Source organism: Nyctibius grandis, chromosome 1 (genome assembly GCF_013368605.1).
Source record: "Nyctibius grandis isolate bNycGra1 chromosome 1, bNycGra1.pri, whole genome shotgun sequence".
Classification (NCBI taxonomy): Eukaryota; Metazoa; Chordata; class Aves; order Nyctibiiformes; family Nyctibiidae; genus Nyctibius; species Nyctibius grandis.
In genome coordinates this window covers 6,960,729-6,979,794 of record NC_090658.1, presented here as the reverse complement: position 1 = coordinate 6,979,794, position 19,066 = coordinate 6,960,729, and the positions used below count along the sequence as shown (strand labels likewise).

General features: G+C 41.5%; 1 protein-coding gene across 1 annotated transcript in view; it reads right to left on the bottom strand.

The window, feature by feature from the left end:
* The window catches only part of SPTLC3 (serine palmitoyltransferase long chain base subunit 3), an 86,568-nt gene extending 67,912 nt beyond the window's left edge, over positions 1–18,656 (bottom strand). Inside the window, exon 1 of the mRNA XM_068410636.1 lies at positions 18,543–18,656. Within this exon, the coding sequence (XP_068266737.1) occupies positions 18,543–18,656 (114 nt within the window). The remainder of the gene's footprint in view (positions 1–18,542) is intronic.
* Positions 18,657–19,066: the final 410 nt, after the last annotated feature.

The window sequence follows — 19,066 nt, the reverse complement described above, 5'->3', positions numbered from 1 at the left end:
TGCTGCTTCATTCTCACAGAATCACTATAAGCCAAAGCATGGGGGTAAAATCCAGTATCCTCTGTTATTTGTTAATGAACAAAACAGATCAGAGGGGTTTTTTTTGAAATAAAAAACCCTGAACAATGGAAGAATATCCAAACTGGGATTCTACCATAGACACATCGCCCAAAAAGGTAGGTTTGGCTAGATCCATCCACTGTATGCCAAAATTGCTTGAGGACAGCCAAGTAGTAAGATTGGGTCCTAGACCTAGAATTTCCTAATTCAGTTTAGGATGATTAATTTCCTAGAGACCTAGAGAACTGAAAATGCAACTGTCAGACAGTGCAGCGGTAAGTATAGATATACAGGAAGGTATAGAAAATAAAAATATAATTATGCTTAAGGTTCAGGTTATCATTTATGTCTTGACTGGAATGGAATGTCACATCTTTAAAGTATCCTCACTCAGGTGCATCACACCATGTAGATTATTTGCATTAAAACAGAACATAACCTCTGGGCGAGTAAATTCGTGCCAAGAATGGAAAATATTTGACATGGGCATTCCTGCGCTGCCAGGAGAAAGGATCACAGACCACAGAATTTTGAAAGATTTTTATTTTCTGTGGCAGGCATTCCAAAAATCTGACCGCTTAGTTTGCAAAGCAAAGTTGAATTATTTTGAAATTCCATATATGTCCCTCTGTCTCTGTAGTGAACGAGAGCTAAGTGTCACTAACTTTTTCCTGTGTTACAAACCTCAGTAGAATAATGTGGAAGGCTTGCATTCCTACACAGAAAACTGCAATTCTATCCTCATTTCCTAAGATCCATCTCAGTCCCACACAGCCCTCAAATCTGCTTCTGGTATCTTAAGAGACATACTGCAGAGGAGACCACATTTCCCCAGAAATCCTACAGCCCAATTTTGGATTTGGAAAGAAAATTGTAAAATTTGAGTATATTCTTGAAGAATGTATGACAAAATGGACTAAAGCACTCTTACTAGCCCAGACGAACAGAACAAGGGTGCTGCAAACAGTTACAAAAAGGGTTATGCTAGAATTCTCCTAATGGGAGTATGGTAAAAAGCTGGCAAGTAGCAGCCACAGCAAGCGCTGCTGCTTTTGTTTTAACTAAACGTTCAGTCAACATTAAAGTATTTCATTTCAGAGTACTACGTGTTAGCCAATACACATGCCGGCTGTGAAACAACTCATGTTTCTGCAGTTATCCGCTTGCCAGTCCTATTTCTTTGTTATTTGCAAAAAAAAAAAAAAGGAAGAGAAAAAAAAAAATCAACTCCCTTTGAGATTGCAGCTGCTTACAGATCTACATGTCTTCCCCTCCTTGCGCCATTCCTTCCCCTCGGTTCCTTGCCTTCATCCTGGCTGAGATCACCTGCCGCAGACTCAACCCATCCACCTTTCACCTCCTCTTGGCTTTCTCTCTCTAGCCTCTGGCTATGCCGGCACCACCAGCAGGCTTGGCACTCCCCTGACCTAGTTCTCACAGTGCATTTTGCTCCCTCGGGCAGCTCCACTTCACTCCACCTGAGCACTACCACGCCGCTGAATGCAGCTCCATCCTTGGGACAATCGAGCAAAGCCAGACTCTCCAGTTCAACCACTCCTTTATCTCACTCCTCCATTTCCACCTTGACTGGCCAATTGTCACTTGTGAGAGAGCTCTTTGTCCCTTCTGGTGACTAATACAGATTTTACTGACCTTGACTTGAAAGTGAGAAGGAGTTACAAAAGTTCAGCTACGATTCCTTGTCCCTGATATTGCCACTTGAATAATTAGAAATTGTACCAGGCAGGTATGTCCTATGCTTTTCTCATAACAGATGTGAAAGTGGGACCTAAACCAAACTGTTTATTTGTAATTGCAGCCTGCTTGGCTTATGACAGACATAGCTTTGTATCTAGCTGATGAGTAATCTGAATATGCGAAACTGATATTAGATAAATAAGATTTGATGCAGCTCGAGAATTAATTCTCCTATTCCAAAAGTGACCCACATCCATACATAAGGACCTATTTCTGGCAGCTTTAGGGACATCCTTCTGTTCCAATATCTTATATGTGTGTGCAGTTTGGATTTTTTTTTCCAATTTAATTCTCTTTTCAAAACACAGAATATTTAAAAATCCTGGCAATGTTCTTACCTACTTAATTGTTAAAACAGTGTTGTTTATGAGCTCTGCTAAATCTTACATGTTGAACAATATAGGCTGAAAAAAAAACCCAAAATCACAAATTCCTGTTCGGTTTTGCAATGATCTGCCAGAACATGTGAATAGATAAAGCACAGTTGTGTCTGCTTGTTTTAACCATGGCTAAAAGAGGCTAATAAAGAAACAAGACTCCAGCAGTTGTTTTAAGTTAAGAAAAAAGTTCTTTGTCCAATAGCATAGCAAGTAATTCTGGTTCATTTGCCTCTACCACAAGTTTCAAGAAATTGTGCCAGAAGACTTATTATCAGACTTGGTAACTCTGTTTGTCATCATGATCTCGTAGGTAAAGCTGTTTCCTATTCCAGGAAGGCATAGTTGGCAAATATGATTGCCTACACATGATTGATACCCATCTCTCATACCTCTGCTGAAATATTGCATTGCAAACCCTGTGTGAGTCCTGTGGAAAATGGCTGGTTTTTTGGCCACAGAGCTAAGTGGGCACATAGCACAGCCAAGAATGCGACACGCTGTGCAATAGTGACTAAATGTAGCCTTGAAATGTTAGCCATAAGCCAGGACGATGTATGAGGCTGGAAAAAAGGAAGATAGGAATAAGTAGCAAACAGTCAAGTCTGCCAACAAATTATTGTCAGTCAACCATAGTGGTTACTTACTGAGAAGTATCAGGGTGTGGAGATATTTTGATTAGCTTCCCCAGCAAAACATTGCTCAAAATAACAAGAAAACTAAAGAGCCTTCAAACTGTCCTCTGCCAGTCTTTTAGACTAGATTTTTAAGGCAGAGGCCTTTCTTGGATATCTGGTTAAAAGCTCTTTAACAGGCTTTCCACACTATTCAAGTTATTCTATGGGTAGCCCTGAAAACCAAAATATTCTAATTATGATCACCTAAATCGCAAGGAAGTAGTCGTCAAAGCTCTCTAAAATGCTTAACCATCAACCTTCAGCCCAAGCTTACAGAAATTGCCTGTCACAGAGTGAGAGGTTTGCATCCATCCCGAAATACAGCTCCCACTAGAATGCTGTTGCTGTGTAGGTGAGATACTTGATCAACAGGAAGTGACTGAAATCACGCAGCCTTTGTGAAATGGGTAAACACCAGCCAGATGACAATGATCAGTTTGAATCTGCTCACCTTTGGACCAGTCTCCTCTAAAGATGAAGAAACAATACATGACTGAATTAGAATTGAATTAATGCAAAACAATAAGTATAATGTTTAACTTGAACTCAAGTTTCATCTATAGATAGACTGGTAAAGGAGAAATGACCTATGAGAAATGAGACTAAGATACACTTTTCTATCCTGATTTACTAGCAGCAACTAGGACAGGAGATAGGTCAACTGCTTTACACAATACTGATAATAAATCAGATGTTTGAAAAAGTGGGAAGACTTTGATGAAAACCCTTGTGAATGAAGGTATACTTAATAGATACTGCTCCTATGTGTACCAAGTATTTTACAAGGAGAGGACAGAAAATAGAGTCTTTATCTCAGAAAGTTTACAGACTAAATAAATTCCAGAGAAATGCAATGATAAGATATGCACCATGCAGAAACGAGTTAGAGCAGAAGTAAACAGAGCACTGTGAACTCTGGGAACAGTAAATTCTGGGTTTCTACGTGTGTCTCATGTTGACTGACTTTGGTGTCAAATAAAGCAACACACTGACAGAAATTTCCTTCTTATTTGGGATGTAGATCAAACCTTTCTACTGCAGATTCTCCAGGGTACTGGAGGAACGAGTTCACACTGCAGCTTCTCTTTCAACAAGGAATGTGCAGGGCCTTTCTCCTGTGCCCAGCTGCCTCCTTTAAGGAAAGAGTGGAGGATACACCTTTGTCAAATCTGACTGAAAAAGGCTCTCTAGTTCACAAGTTATTAAGGAGTTGACAGACAGATAGTACCACTAAATAAGTCTTGTTTCTATAGGAAATGAGGCCAAAACCAACAGAGATTATATAATGCTACCATGCTGAAAGAACAAACTACACAGGTGATTTTTTTTTCTCCTCATACAACAACCCCCTTCCCCAAGCACATACATTTTTGACACCTATAAAGTGTTCAGCAGGGAATAAAAATAAGCATGCCTACCTGATGTTTTAAGAATCTGCATAACTTGTTATTGAATGAAATTGTTTCCTGTAGATTTTAACATCTTTATAACAAAATCACAGGATTATAATGCTTTGTTTCTCATCAGTTACATACTGAAACAGTCAAAAAAGCCAAAGTCTCTGATAATAATATTGACAAAGTCACATAAAAACACGCTTCACTTCACTTACATAAATGCGTGTAATTCTCAGCCCACATGTGAGACAAGTTTTCAAAAGGTCTCCAGTTATACTGAATCACAGATATAAAAAACTACTTCTAGTACCTTATCTTTGCAAATTTTAAAATATTTTCCACTTATTGATAGGTAAAGCTGATTTTTAGCTTCTGACTTGCTTGATTTAATTATGCTGTGCTGAAAGCATAAAGAAATTCATGCCAACATTTTCAAAAGCATCAATTAATAGATACTTTGTGTTGGGGGTGAGATGGAAGCTGACAGAGCTCCAATTTTGATCTGTCATGCTTAGTAACGCCATCTTGTTCATTACTAGCAGAGGGTCTGTTGACTTTCACTCTTGCGTAACCTCCAGAGATGGCTCCCAAATGCAAAAGCCAGAGAGATTCCTTTATCAAATCAAAGAGGTGATGATAGGACTTCCTTTATATAGTAAGAATAGAGAAGGTATTTCTCTAGAGAGAAGAGCCAAGACGCTAATGAAGTGCAGAGAAAAGCTTGTAGGAAATGGACAGGTGAACCTGTGTGCTTGGTAAGACATTGTACATGGAGGGAGATGGAAGGATCTTGTAGACTACTTTATGCTGAAAGCTGCTGCTGTAACAAGTCCTCAGCTAGGTTTCTACACTGAGCACCAATGCCCAGGGGTCAGGACTTTGGGGACAGCCTGCTCAGCTATCCATCCTTACAAAAGACACATAAAAAAAGGACAGCCTCTTTGCAGCCCCTTCTTGATCCTATATATCTCCAGTTAAAGAGAGTCATCTTTTACAGAATTTTATTTCTTTAGCTTTCACTGGTGAGCAAGAGATGTGAGGAGGCCAGTTAATTCATTTTCAGGGATGCAATAAATTACACCTCTCCTGGGACAAAAGGTTTAACCCAAGGTGAAACTGAATTTTATTAAAGTTGCTCCTCAGTTCCCAAAGCACGTCTCCTGTCTCAGGACACAAACTTACTCATAATTATTTTGCCAAATCTTACTAATGCACATAGTATATATCCATCATTTCACACTACTGCACGTCAACATACCAGTTCCATTAATATATATCTGAAAATAAAGACAGACTTCAGAACTGATAAGCTTTCTATCCCTTGAAAACATGCATAGATTTCAAGAACAAGCAATTAGACTCAGCATATATCAAGAACATACTTGTCATAGAATGAAAAACAAAAACGTCAACTTTTTTCTTTAAAAGGTGTAGATTTTAGCAAAAGCTCATTTTTATTTTGGAATCTGTACTTGTTCTTGCTTGGTTACGGGTAAGAATTAGATTTTAGAAACAAAGGTTCTGAGTTCAACTTGAAGAGACACTATTAAGAAATGTATTGAAAGCCAAAAATTACTAATAGACAAGTTCCACCCCTGTGGGATTCTTCCTAGATTGATACAGTAATTTTGTCTTTCTTAACCTGGAATGAATCCGGACTTTATAATCAACTTTATAACACCCCTTATATATTCACCCACAGATGCACCAATCCAGGACTTAAAGGCTTATAAAACATGTCACTATTGGTTCTTTTATAACTTAAAAGTAGTGAAAATAAACCGAGGATGATGGCCCATAGGTGAAGGATGGTTGTGATTAGAAGAGAGGAAAAGGGGTGGAGATTGCATCAAAACAGTTTGAACAGGGTTTGTTTCCTTTGTGATCAAAACAAAACAATAAAAAGCTGAGAAGATTTACCCCTTTGGAATTAACACACCTTGGTACCTGCTAGCACCTCCCAAACAATTTACCACCCACATATGCAAACAAAAAAGCTGTTTATATAACAATGATGCAAGGAAAAAAATGCACAGAGACCAATGCCTTATAAAGTAGATACGACATCGAGAGACATGCAGACACACATTTTTGCGCCAGAGACAAAATAAAATGTTCCCTTTGAGCACGCCTGATTGTCAAGAGATTGCTGGAAGTTCAAAAGCTCAAACTCATGAACTTACATGAACATGATCTTAAAAAGCTGGGAAAATATATTAATTTTTCAAATGCTTTCTTAGACCATGAAATGCCTTCAACAAAAGGTCATTTGCTTTGAGTTGTTTCATTGCTTGGTGTTGGTATCTGTGTAGCAAGTGAAACCTTGAGGCTGATAAGCAGGTGGCCCGAGTAGGAGATATATTTGATCAGATCACAAGGCTGGGATTCTTTCAGGGAACAGCTGACAATGAGCACAAAGTGACAAGCATGAGTGGTCTTAGATTTGTTTCACAAGTTATATTCCCTGGCCTCCCAGGTTCCCATCTAAATCACTACAGTCACTGACATGTGGCTGCTAGGACTGGGTGGAAACAGCTGTATCCTGCCCTCTCTGGGCAGTGGCTTGGGTGATCTTTACAGATCTCCCCCCAACAGTGCGCACAAACGCCTGATCTCAGCTACCTTCACCTTCAGGAAGTGCAACTGGGGACCACAGAGGGTGAAATGTTCCTTTCAGAAGACAAACACAAATTTTTGTGGAAACACAAGGAATGGATGGGAAATCAAAATACAAGGACAGATTAAGGCACTCTCTTGCAGAACAACCCCAAGAAGCTCAAGAACATACAAATGTGATTCCATGTGTAGGCTGACAGCTTTGTGACTGTGAGATTAGCCAGGTTGAAGTCTCAGACAGCTGTATGTGAGTCAGAGAGGGATGTATGGCAGCTCTTCAGACTACATGAATCATCAGCAGCAACAGGGAAGCAGAAACTCAAATGGAAGTTCCTGGAGGAAGCAGTGTGCAGCATGATGTCACCTGAAATGGCTACGAGCCTCAGCTCCTCACCATAGATTTGTCTTTCCATATTCCTGTTGCTAAGTGAATAAATCATCACTTCTTGGTAGGCTGAGGGGGAAAACCAGATTATTTGAAAGATGGGGAAATGACAGGGTACATGCTGAAGCCTGTGCTTGGTCAAGTGAACGAAGGAAAGGACATAGCTGAATAATTTCCAAAAAGACTGAGATGATCAGAAGAACAGATAAGGCTTTGCTGTGTTACATATACACTGGATATTCTCCCAGCAAGTCAAAATACTTCAGGAGGGAGAAAGTCACCTGGCCAGAAGACATTAAGCGTTACTCTGTGCTGAAGACATGGGTGCACATAGATGGTATAGGCCCTGGAAATTCAGCTCCTCACCTCTGTTTTATACTAAAGGTGTCTCGCTGAATGCTCTAGCTATCTGGCTGAATTAATATACCCTAAAGAGCAAAATGCTCCAGCTTCTCTTCAGTCTGGCACGCAATAGTGCTAGTTCCTGATGCCCACTCTTCTCCTTACATGACATTTTTCTTCCCAGTTCGACATCCATCGCACAATGACAACTCTCAGACAACAGTCTCACACAACTTCTGGCTTGGTTGCTTTCTAAAAGTGTTTTCTGTAGAAAAATTAGCTGCCAGGAATGGCAGGAATTCTCTGTCTGAGCTGCTGGTCATTGTAGGGAAATTTAATTTCCTGTTTTGCTGGTTAATGCCACAGTCCTAGCCACAACAAAAGTTACATTTCTTTAAAAAGAAATTAAAAATAATAATCCATGAGAGAGTTCATACGTCTGTTGGCAGCAGAAACAGACCTACATATAATGATAAATTAAGTGTTCTCTATGATTGTCTAGTACCCTATAAACCAGGATTTGAATCACCACTGCACACTTGCAAACAGCATGCTGTAAGACGCAGCATGATGTTAACCATTATTCTGGTGAAAAGTCAGGTTTTACAGAGACTGTGAGAAAATAATGGAAGATTGGCGAGGAGCATTATAAACACACTCAAGTGACCTGCACCTGAGGTATAGAAAAACACTTATATCATACTAATTGCTGTTGAGCCTTGTGTGTTGGACAAGTAGAACATCTGTGTTTCAATAACACAGGCCTGTGACAGACTTAGAGGCAGCCTATTGAACATGCTTAAGATTCCTGCCCTTCTGTGGGAAAGATCAAAGCACAGTGGCAAACTACGCCTGTGCGAGTCCCTGAAGTACAGGTGAAAACAGCAGGTTTGGTGATCCTTTAACATGGACCGAGCTCCGCGGTGCCTGCGTCCCCATTTATGTGCCTCTGCCCAGGCGCTGCTTCAGGGATCCCCCGGTTGGTGAGGTAACGAAAATAAACTCAGTCTTCGCATTTCATCCATGTTTTTGCGGTTGTTCCTGCGTCCTGCCTGTGCTGGCTCACACACATCCAGGATCAGCCATGCCCTGGCCTGGCAAAAAAAGTCGCAGACTGGGGAGGCCAGGATGGTGACTCCCTGTATTCCAGGATGGCCCAGTACTGAGCACTGGACCCCTGTGGCCACTTTCCTGGCTACACAGGCTCTGCCAGAAGCATGGCCTGAAACAGATGTCAGGGTGGTGGTTACTCCCCAGACAACTGAAACAGTTAAGCACAAGTTGCCATGGAAAGTGGCATCGGATTCTTCTCACAAGTTAGCGGGGAGATTGGCATGGTTATTAGTTACCAGTCTTAGGGCTTTTGACCGTGAAGTTGTTGCATTATGGAGTAAAATGAAAGAATTGGAAAAGGAAGTCAGGACTTTACAACATGCAAAGGCAATCATGCAAGAAGTAATTACTACTCAAGCAGAGTGGTGCCGAGGGCTGCAACATACTGTAGAACGGTTGATAGCTTGTATTGCTAATAAATGGAAGGGGAGCAGTGAGAGAGCAGCTGTGTGGTGCTTAGTGGCCGGCCGGAATTAAACCACGACAGTCCTTTTTGGCACTTAAGGTGGGGCATGAAGGGTTCAAGAAAACAACAGATTTGATTGGGATGTGTTATATCAAATTTATAGTCGTTATTGCTGTTTAGGTGTTAATCGTCAGGCTTCTGAGCTTGCCATGGGGCTTGCTTGCCTTACTGTACGTTAGAGTCTAGTGCTCGTGAGTGGCTGCTTTTTGCTTTCCCTGCTTGCTGTACTGCTTAACATCTTACTCTGCTGTGCCTAGGAACATTTTGATAACAGCAATGGCTCATGTGTTGATTACGGGATTCAATCCAGACAGGGCAGCAGTAACAAGAAGTATCAAAATGCAGCTTTTGAGAGGAGTGCCTGTCTCACTAAAACCCTTGATTATACCAGCAGCAGTCACAAATGCTACACGTAATGTAGGTGGCCCTAGCACACACCTTGAGGGAAATCGGGGCTATAACTTTGGGACCATCTGTGCGGGTGGTGAATAAAGGAAAGCTGGCAAAACCAAAAGGAGTTACATCACGGGTGATGAGGAAACAAATGTGGAATGATCTCATACAAGCCCCTGTCCCACAATCAGAGATAAACAGGATTACAACATCTGAAATGTTTCGCCAATGGCAAAAGTTAGCACCCACACAAAAAAGCTGACCGCTCCTGGCCCTGGCCCCATCATCAGCTCCACGCCCACCCTCCAACCCCACCTGCACCCTCAAGACAAGGCACTACCTGGTGAATGCCAAATCAGCATAAATGAAGGTCTGGCACTTCCCCCCAAATTGCTGCCACTGTAGCCTCTTACCATGAGCGGGACCAATGCCCCTATGTTCCTTCAACTATAAAGTGGAGGGATTTTACATGTGTTAGCTCTGGTGAATACCAGAGATGAGATTACTGTGTTATGTAGTAATATTAATAATACAGAAGCCACTTCAAATATCTGTGGACTGGGGGGGAAATCTGACCCCTGCCCTCCAAGCTAAGGTTACCTTAACAATAGGAGATGTCACTCCATTCACCACGACAGTGTTAATTTCCCCAATTAAAGAATATATCTTGGGTATTGATGTGTTGGCAGGACGAACAGTTGAAACACTAAATGAACACTTCTGGTTCAGGACTTCACAAGCAGGTTTTGCTATTTGATCTATAACCGTCTTGCATGGATTCCCGAAGTCAGATCCTATTGTGCTGCCTGTGCCAGCCATGGTGGTAACTGTAAAACAATACTGTATTCCGAGGGGGAGGAGGAAATTACTCAAACCAGTCAGGCACTTCAACAAGTGGGAATCATTAAGGAAACCATGGCCTCTTTTAATAAACCTATTTGGCCTAGTCGAAAACCAGACGGCACTTGGAGAATGACTGTAGATTATAGAGAATTGAATAAAGTCACCCCCCCACACTTGCAGTTACCATATCAGACATGGTTACTGCTATAGAAAAAAAAAATCAGCAAAAATTTACAACCCTGAAAGGTGGTGACAGATCTTGCTAATACTTCTTTTGATAGCCATTACATATTTATAAAGCATGCGCACATAATTGTACTATTTGTACGCAGCTACATTTAAGGGCATTATATAGGGCATGGGGAAAGATAAAAAGGGGTCAGTGGGCCTTGAATACGTGGCAGGTCGATTACATGAGCCCTCTGCCCCTGTCGAGGGGGTGGTGATATGTATTCACTGCTGTGGATATAGTGTCAGGACTGTTTTTTGCTAAACCCACCAAATATGCTAATCAACATAACACAACTGAAGCATTAGAACAACTCGTTCACCAATATGGACCTCTTCACCAAATACAAACTGACCAAGGAACACACTTCATTGGACATAATGTCCAAGGTTGGGCTCAAGGGCTAGGGATAGGTTGGATATTCCATGTTGCCCACCATCCCCAAGCTAATAGCTTGATTGAAAGAATGAATGGGATGTTGAAGGAACAATTAAACAAGATAACCAGTACTAAAACTTTACAATGCTGGAGTTCACATCTTACTAAAGCAGTTTTTTTTGTTAAATAGCTGGAATATTAATAATCAAACACCCTATGATTGTATTACAACACTTCCAGTACAAAACATGGTGAGGACTGAAATTCTTCCAGACGGTATCTCTCCCAAAATGTTAACTACAGGAGAAATGGAATTGTTTACACTGACAGATTGCTTGGTGGGACCATGACCTATTAGTCTAGATGTGAAGATTCATATAATAACCCCTGAGTATGCCATATGGTTCTGTACCCTAACTTCTCCTCTTATTTTACATCCTCTATTGATATCAGATTCTCAAGTTCTTGTATTTCAGGTATCTTTGTCAAATACCTGTGCCTTATCTAGCGGAGATAGCATTGGAACAGTGTTATTGGTGTCGTGAACCCAACACTGAATTGAAGTTCAATCTGAAAAACTACAAACCATAGCTTTTCAACCTCTGTGGGCAATTTACCCCACATCAGGTTATCAAACCCGGAGTGATATTAGCTGAAGGAGCTGGAGCAACGATATATGTATTACTGGAAGAAGATGACACTCCTGTTTTCCTCCCTTATCGCATGTTGGCTCATCGTAGTCTTGTACTACAGGCACATGACCTGGATATATTTCTGTGAGATCAACACGTAAATACTAGGATGTGGTTGGCCTCTATTGTAACTAACTCATCCGACTTTTGTACTGAGGGGAGATTAACAGCTGCAGACCTTTTGACGTGTTTCATTGGCATGCCAACCCCAGTAGCTGTATTACAGAATTATGCTATGCTAAGTGCTTTTGGTATTAATATTCCTCATTGTTATTTTTTCTGAGTAGGTAACGGCTGTATGCCAAGGAACATTAAAAAAATTGATTGGCGGTGGACTATTTCCTTCTTCAGCACCATGAACACTGCTCCAATTTTGAAAGCATGTGTTGCTTCAACATAACTGATGAATCAGCCACCACAGAGGACGACATTCAACATCTCCAGGACTTAATGCACAAATGAAACAATCTACTGGTGGTGCCTGGCTAGCTGAATGGTTTAATTCCCTGACAAGCTACGTCCCTCACCAACATAGCAGGTAGAAAATGTGTATTACCTTACTTGTTTCTGAAAGCTAGACTGCCCCTTACAGCTTGCAAAGGAATTAATTCTTGTGCTGAAGGGATATAAGTAGACAGGCAATGGGACTAGCCACTTCATGGCTTGCTTTTACTAATTACCTCTATTGAGCAAGAATAAGCTCCTTGCCAGGTAATTACCCACAGAAGCCCCACTGGGGTTCTGCATCAATTCCGTCCACTTTTAGATCACTGCAGCTGACTCTCACCAGAGAAATGCTGCCTCCTTACACTAAAGGGTCACAGACTCACTTAGACTGTACGGGCCCTCAGCTGGTCTCTGGTTCATCCCTGTGTTCAAAGGCACGTCAACACCAAATTCCCAACAGGGTGCTTGGCATTTTGCCCAGCTGGGCCCTGAAAGTCTCCGTGATGGAGGCTCCAGAGCAACATGTCCCAGTGCTGTTATCTGCAGCTTGATTTTTTTTTCCCCCCATATATGAAACTTCTCCAGCCTCTAGGCAAAGTACGAACCATTAACCACTACCCTTTGAGCCCAACGATCCAGCCAGTTATTAACCCATATAGTAGTCTAGCCATTGAGACCGTAATGTCCCAATTAGCATATGAGAATGGTATTGCTAAAGTCAAGGTAGATGACATCCACCACTCTCCCCTCATCCACAAATCTAGTCACTTCATCATAGAAGACAGTCAGTCAAACATCATTTATCTTTGGTACATCCATGCTTGCTATTCACAATCACCTTTCTCTTTATGCTCCCAGAAACAACCTTTGCTAGAAATGATCTGTCTTTCGAAGACAGGTGGAACATTTGCCTTTCTTAAGTTATCAGGGATCTTCTTTTATACCCATGACCTTTCAAAGATGATAGTGTATGACATCACTATAACATCAGCCACCACACTCGGGATGCTCCCCTTCTGGTCCCACGCACTTGCATGGGTTGAGATTTCTCAAGAGATCTGTGACTCAATCTTCTTCCACTACTTGTAGTTTGATGACACAGAGGCTTGGAAGACTTTGTGGGTGAAAACTGAGGCAAAGAAATCAAGGAGTGCCTCAGCCTCACCTGCACCTGCAGTCACTAAGTCACCCACCCCATTCAGCAATGGTCCACATTTTCTGTGTTTATTAGTTTACTACTAACATAGCCGTAAAAGCTCTTCTTGCTTCCCTTGATGTCCTTTCCAAATGTCAACTTCAGGTGAGCTTTGGCTTTCCTAACACCATCCCTACATTCCCCTGCAATGTTTCGAACTTCCTCTTTCATAGCCCATTCCTGCTTCTACCTCTTGTATACTGCTTTTTTGCACTGGAGCTCAATCATGGGTTATCTGGTTAGCTAAGTCAGTCTCCTGATACATTTACTTATTTTCACGAGTACAAGGATGAGCAGTTCTTGTGCTAAGCGGAGGCTGTCCTTAAAGACCTGACATACTAGGTCTTTCAAGCCAAAGCAAATCAATACATGCTATTTTTGTCAGGGCTTAAATTTCCAAAATTTAATTACCTGAATTTAGAGATTTCTAGGTGTTAACAGGGTAGTGACTCCAGTCCTACTGGAAACTTCCTTATTGTGCTATGTGGGAAATCTCTAGTCTTGCAAGTAAAGTCTCATGCAACACACTTAAAGCATCGTTACAAGAGTCATTGACTGTTATATGTGCCCACACACTGGTCACATCTCAGTTTGCAGAAAGACATCTTCAACATTTCCTGCTTCCAATGCATTGAGCTCATCACATAGCAGGGTAGATGACAGAAACAAGGGTGTGGATCTGAGACCTGTGATTATTAGCCCAGAGTGCTGGTGCAAAGCAAGGAATTTCTGGGGCTGGAAACCAAGGAGAAGAGAAAGCAGGAACTGAGGATGAGGAGGTCGTCTGTGGTGCAGGTGAAGCAACAGATGTAGTAATTGGTTGAGAACTCTGACTGGAAATCAATTGTCAATATCTTCCTGTTATCACTATAGCTATGAAACCCAGAGGGCTTATGGGGATTGCACTTTCCACTGATACAGGCACAATGGAACAGGTCCAAAAGGCTTAGGTGCTGCAGATAAAAGGGACCAGCGAAGTCCCCTTTCAGTTTGTTTTTACCCAAAGCAACACCAAAAAATGAAGATATTTCAGAAAAAAAATATTCTGCTGGTAGATCATTATGGTTGCACAGATGAGGCTGCAAACATTTGGAAAGGCTGTAGTGTGATCAGCCTTAACCTTCCCTCCTTTCTCTTCTCTTATTAATAAGCTTTATCGCATGACTCTAATTGTGGGAATTAGCTCTTTTTTTTTTCCCCCACAAGACTTATTAACATTTATATTGAGTTTGCATCCAAAATGCCTCAGTTACTCTAACTACTGCAAAAGCACATGAAGCAAGTGCTATCTATATATGTGAGAGGACAGAGCACAAAGAAATTACAGGGGTCCTTTACAACATACAAGAAAATGATTCCTACGAGAGTCATAGGAATGCATGGCATATGTCTTTCATGACTCTCTTTTTAAACAGTCAATATTTTCTTTAAGATCATCACTGAGGAGTAAGTGACATTGTAGAAATGAGAGGAAGGAAAAGCAGGGGAGCCAAAAGCATGGAAAGGATTGAGACTGCCTGCTGGACTATTGAATCAATAGCAGAGTAGAACAGTTAGGAGGTAGTCCAGATGTCACAGGACAGAAGGTAAATATAATCAGCTCCCAAATATTAGAGCCCCCAAATGCCAGAGGCTATCACATTTTTGGGCTATCAAATAAGTGGGGCAGACATTGCTGGGTTTGATCTCATCCTGGGCTCTTTTTTTGCTTTCAGAAAGGAGCTTGAAAGCCCTCGAAAAGGCTATAGTTTTGCTCACTGCAAGTTTCTTCCAAGCTACTGCCATTCTCAGTGCAAAACAGAAAAAAACGAATTAGCAAATAGCTTTATACTGTCTTTCAGACTCCCTGAGGCATCCAAGGAAACCATCCAAATAAATAAAATTGTTGCATGTGTACTGTAGGAAAAGAATGTTTCCATTGGAAAAACATATTTATTGTTTTAAATATCCACTGTCCCCTACAACTAACACCCAATCAACAGCATTATAACAGCGAAAGAAACCAACACTAGGAAAATACCTTCTCCTGGATGCTACAGATACATAAATAAACAGGTTAGCTATCGAGTTGTGCTTTGGATAAAGGCAAGTCCAGGCTACAGGTTCGGGAAGAACACAAAGCATCTGCCTGTATTACAAGCACTAATGAAGTAGAAGACATGGCCCATGACCCACCTCCCAAAGCTTAGCTCTTACTGTGGCCCAGCTTTCAATGATACAAGGATGCAGCATGGTTGTAGGGATGTGGTTAGGCCTGGTGGCCATTATTACATGAGAGCCTGTGCTATCAGCTAGAATTGAGTGACTTAAAATAATCACAGAAGCTATCCAAACAAGCAGCCCCACCCCAAAGTGATATCTCTTCCTCAAAAGCAACAGCTTCTCTTCTGGTAGGATGCTTCACTGGTTCTTTATCACTCAGCTACCTCCTTTCCTGTCCTTGGTGTGCCACAGATTGCTAGAAGCAAAGTGAGCCTCCCTACTCCCCCACATTTGATTACCCCTAATTACCTTCCCCAATCCATTAAACAAAATACTTTCTTTGGAAACCTGGGGGTTTTGCTGTATCAGAATTGCTTCTCTGTTTCTGTCACGCACACACAGACACACAAAATGTTCTTACATCATTAAGATGCAAAACACATTGCTCTTGAGCCAGTGTTTTCAAAAACAGTGTTTCCAAAGTCAGCGTTTCCTGAAGCCAGTGCTTCCTGTGGGCTCCCTAGAAAAAAAGGTTTATGGAGCTGATATCTGCAAAGCCTGATGTTCCAGTCAATCAATTGTGTGCAACTATTGCTACATATTCCTGGCTTAGAAGCCTTCACTGTGCCATGCTCTTGCTGCAGCCTCTGCACCACCAGTTGCTTCTCTCAAACCAGAACACATCTCCCTCCTCCCCTCCTTGCAAAGTAACACAGTTGTAACTAACCCCAAGAGTCTCAGAACTGCCACAAGTCTCAAGTGCTAGAATCAGCATCATCAGTCACGTCCCCTGAATACCCTAGCACTGTATTTCCCCACCTGTGTAAGGTGTTTAATGGTGAATTAATTTACTGAATAGGCAGTAAAGTACGTATACGTGTGTGTGTCAGAGTGTTAGGGGAAAAGGGGGCAAGGTAGAGAAAGAGCAAAAGAGGAGGAAGGGAGGACGATGACTGGAATCATGACAAACCTGGGTCTGGTTCCTGCACAGGCTTCCTTGTGCACCCAGCTGCCATATTCCCTGCTCCTCAGATCCCAGCTGTAAAGTGGGAAGCACACCTCAGCGAGGTGTTGCAAATATAAACACACTGGAAGACTGTGTGAAGTTACACAGCTACAGCAGTAAGCCATGTAAACAGATCAAGTAGGAAGGAACAGTATCTGTTCCTGTAACATAGGATAAAGCATAAGTACCGAACAGGGTGAGGCAGCTGGGGCGGGGAAACAGACCAGACAGGAATGGGGAGATTCCTACCAGGAATGAGATTCCTGGTTCATACAGGACTCCTGTCTGTTATTGTTTCCTTCTTTCCCAATCTGTGTTTGAAGCAGAAAGAGAGGGGACGTGGTATGTAATTCAGAACACAGTGCTAGACCCAGACTTACCTTTGATAAGCCTCCTGAACTTTCTAAGGCTTCACTTTCTCACCGCTTCCTCAGTCATGGATGGTATTTACCAGCGGTTCAGTGCTTCTTTCACACATCACACAGCAGGGTAAAACCCCTTCTCCTCCAACCATACCGTGCTTCTAAGACTTCTACTAATCTATCAGGTACACATACTAACATTTCCTTAATTTCTTTGCCACCCCTTTTCCTTTTTGCTCAGCCTCAGTAATATTCTACTTTACTTCCCTAGCCATGTCTTTCCTATTAAGGAGGAAATCCTAATTAATCCCCTCCTGGCAGTCTACTGGTTTCAAAACCACTCATTTGCAGCAGGTTAACAATAACTGAATGGCAAGGCTTAGTCCTTGAAATTTGCCACTCAAACCGAAAACAAAAATTGCAGACATCATTGTGGCAAGTAGCTAATATATAAAATGATGAGGAGATATATGTGAGATATAAAAGGATGCTAGATTAGGTTTCTGGAAGCAAATCCCAAGAAAGGCCTTTTCATTCATTGCACAAGCTTTTTTGCTTTCCTGATCCTACACAAGCCAATGATTGGGAAACATCCATACCAAGGGAGACACCTAAAGCCAGACAATCATTAAGCATGACACCGGGCGTGCCTCCATTAGAGTGCTAGGTGTGAGAAAGATATAAGATAGAGAAAGATATAAGATAGCATTTTATCTGTAAAACAGCGGAGCCCTCGCTGCTCCAAAAGCAACCTTCTCCATTCCCCTCTCACCATCACACCACACTGTAAAAACAGCCTTTTTCTAGTCACTACAAGACTTTCTACTAATGATCACATCAAGATCCAGAATTAGGACACTTCAAGACAGACAATATGTTCCCAGTCAGAACAGGTATTGCAGAGAGAAAACAAGTTTTGGGCTCTTTTGGCAAAAGCATACCTTTGGTTTGCGGTTCGTTCTTTAGGATGCTACGTGCCAACTGTTCTACAAAACATTCACATAAATGAGAAGCGCTGTTTTCAAAGAGAGCAGCTTGAGAAAATAGTAGTAAACTGGCTTGGATTTTAAGCAGTGCAAGGCTGCAGAGCAGGCATCAGTAAAGCGCTGGCATCAGTTAAACCAACCTTGCAGTAATGTAAACATCAAGAAAAGACAGCTTCCCCTGCCTACATTTTTTTGGTTATACATGTACAGCAATAAATCACGCTTTAAAAACCACTCCACACACACTTTAAGTTGATAAAACAGCTTTCCACTGGTGATTAATACATTGCAAAGTTGACTCACCATCAGTTAAGCTTTAGAAGGAAACTACTACATTTCAGCACGCATGAGTTTGTTGTGTTTGATTCAAACTAGAGGCTAGTTAGTCCACGGGACCAACAGTATGTTGCATGAGCATTCACAAGTCTCACTGCAGTTTAGGATGATAGAAAAAAAAGCATCTTCAGGTCCCGAGGTTATAAAACTTAACACAAGCCTAATCCATACAACCTGTCCAATGGAGACTAAGACTGCCATAAAGCTAGCTTAATAAGTAATGTTGCAACTACCTATTTGTTTTCAATATTGACGCAATTAGGGTAAACAATTAAACCTTACCTTAGTTCCTTTAGTAATTCCGTTTTTCTTATAGATTCCACTTTTTAAGAGGTTATTCTGTTTCTGATGATGATGATGTAGGTGTCCATTGCAGACAGCGCTGGGATTAGCCATCTGTTTAAATTAGTCAGATTCTCAGTTCTTAAGGGTGTCTCAGGTCTTTCTACTGTAGAAAAGACAGTGGGATGAGCAGATAAAGTTCTTGGTTAAGGCCTGAAAGGTATCCAACTGGTCTGTCAGGATTTTCCAGGATGAGAGGAGGAACTATCTTTTGCAATATATTAGAAACCTAAAACTGTTTCTTTCATACACCTTCAGCCCCAGCAAGCTAGAACGTGAAATATATAGCAGGAGGTGTGCTCTTAAAATCTCTGAAAAATACTACTCGTTGCTGGCTATTGCATGAACACAGCTTCTGTGAGTCAACAAGGCTGCTGCAGCTATCAAGAAGTGGGTGGATTCAGAGGCGGAGACACTTAAAGATATATTACCTCTTAAATGTCTCCCAGTGAGGAACACGGCAT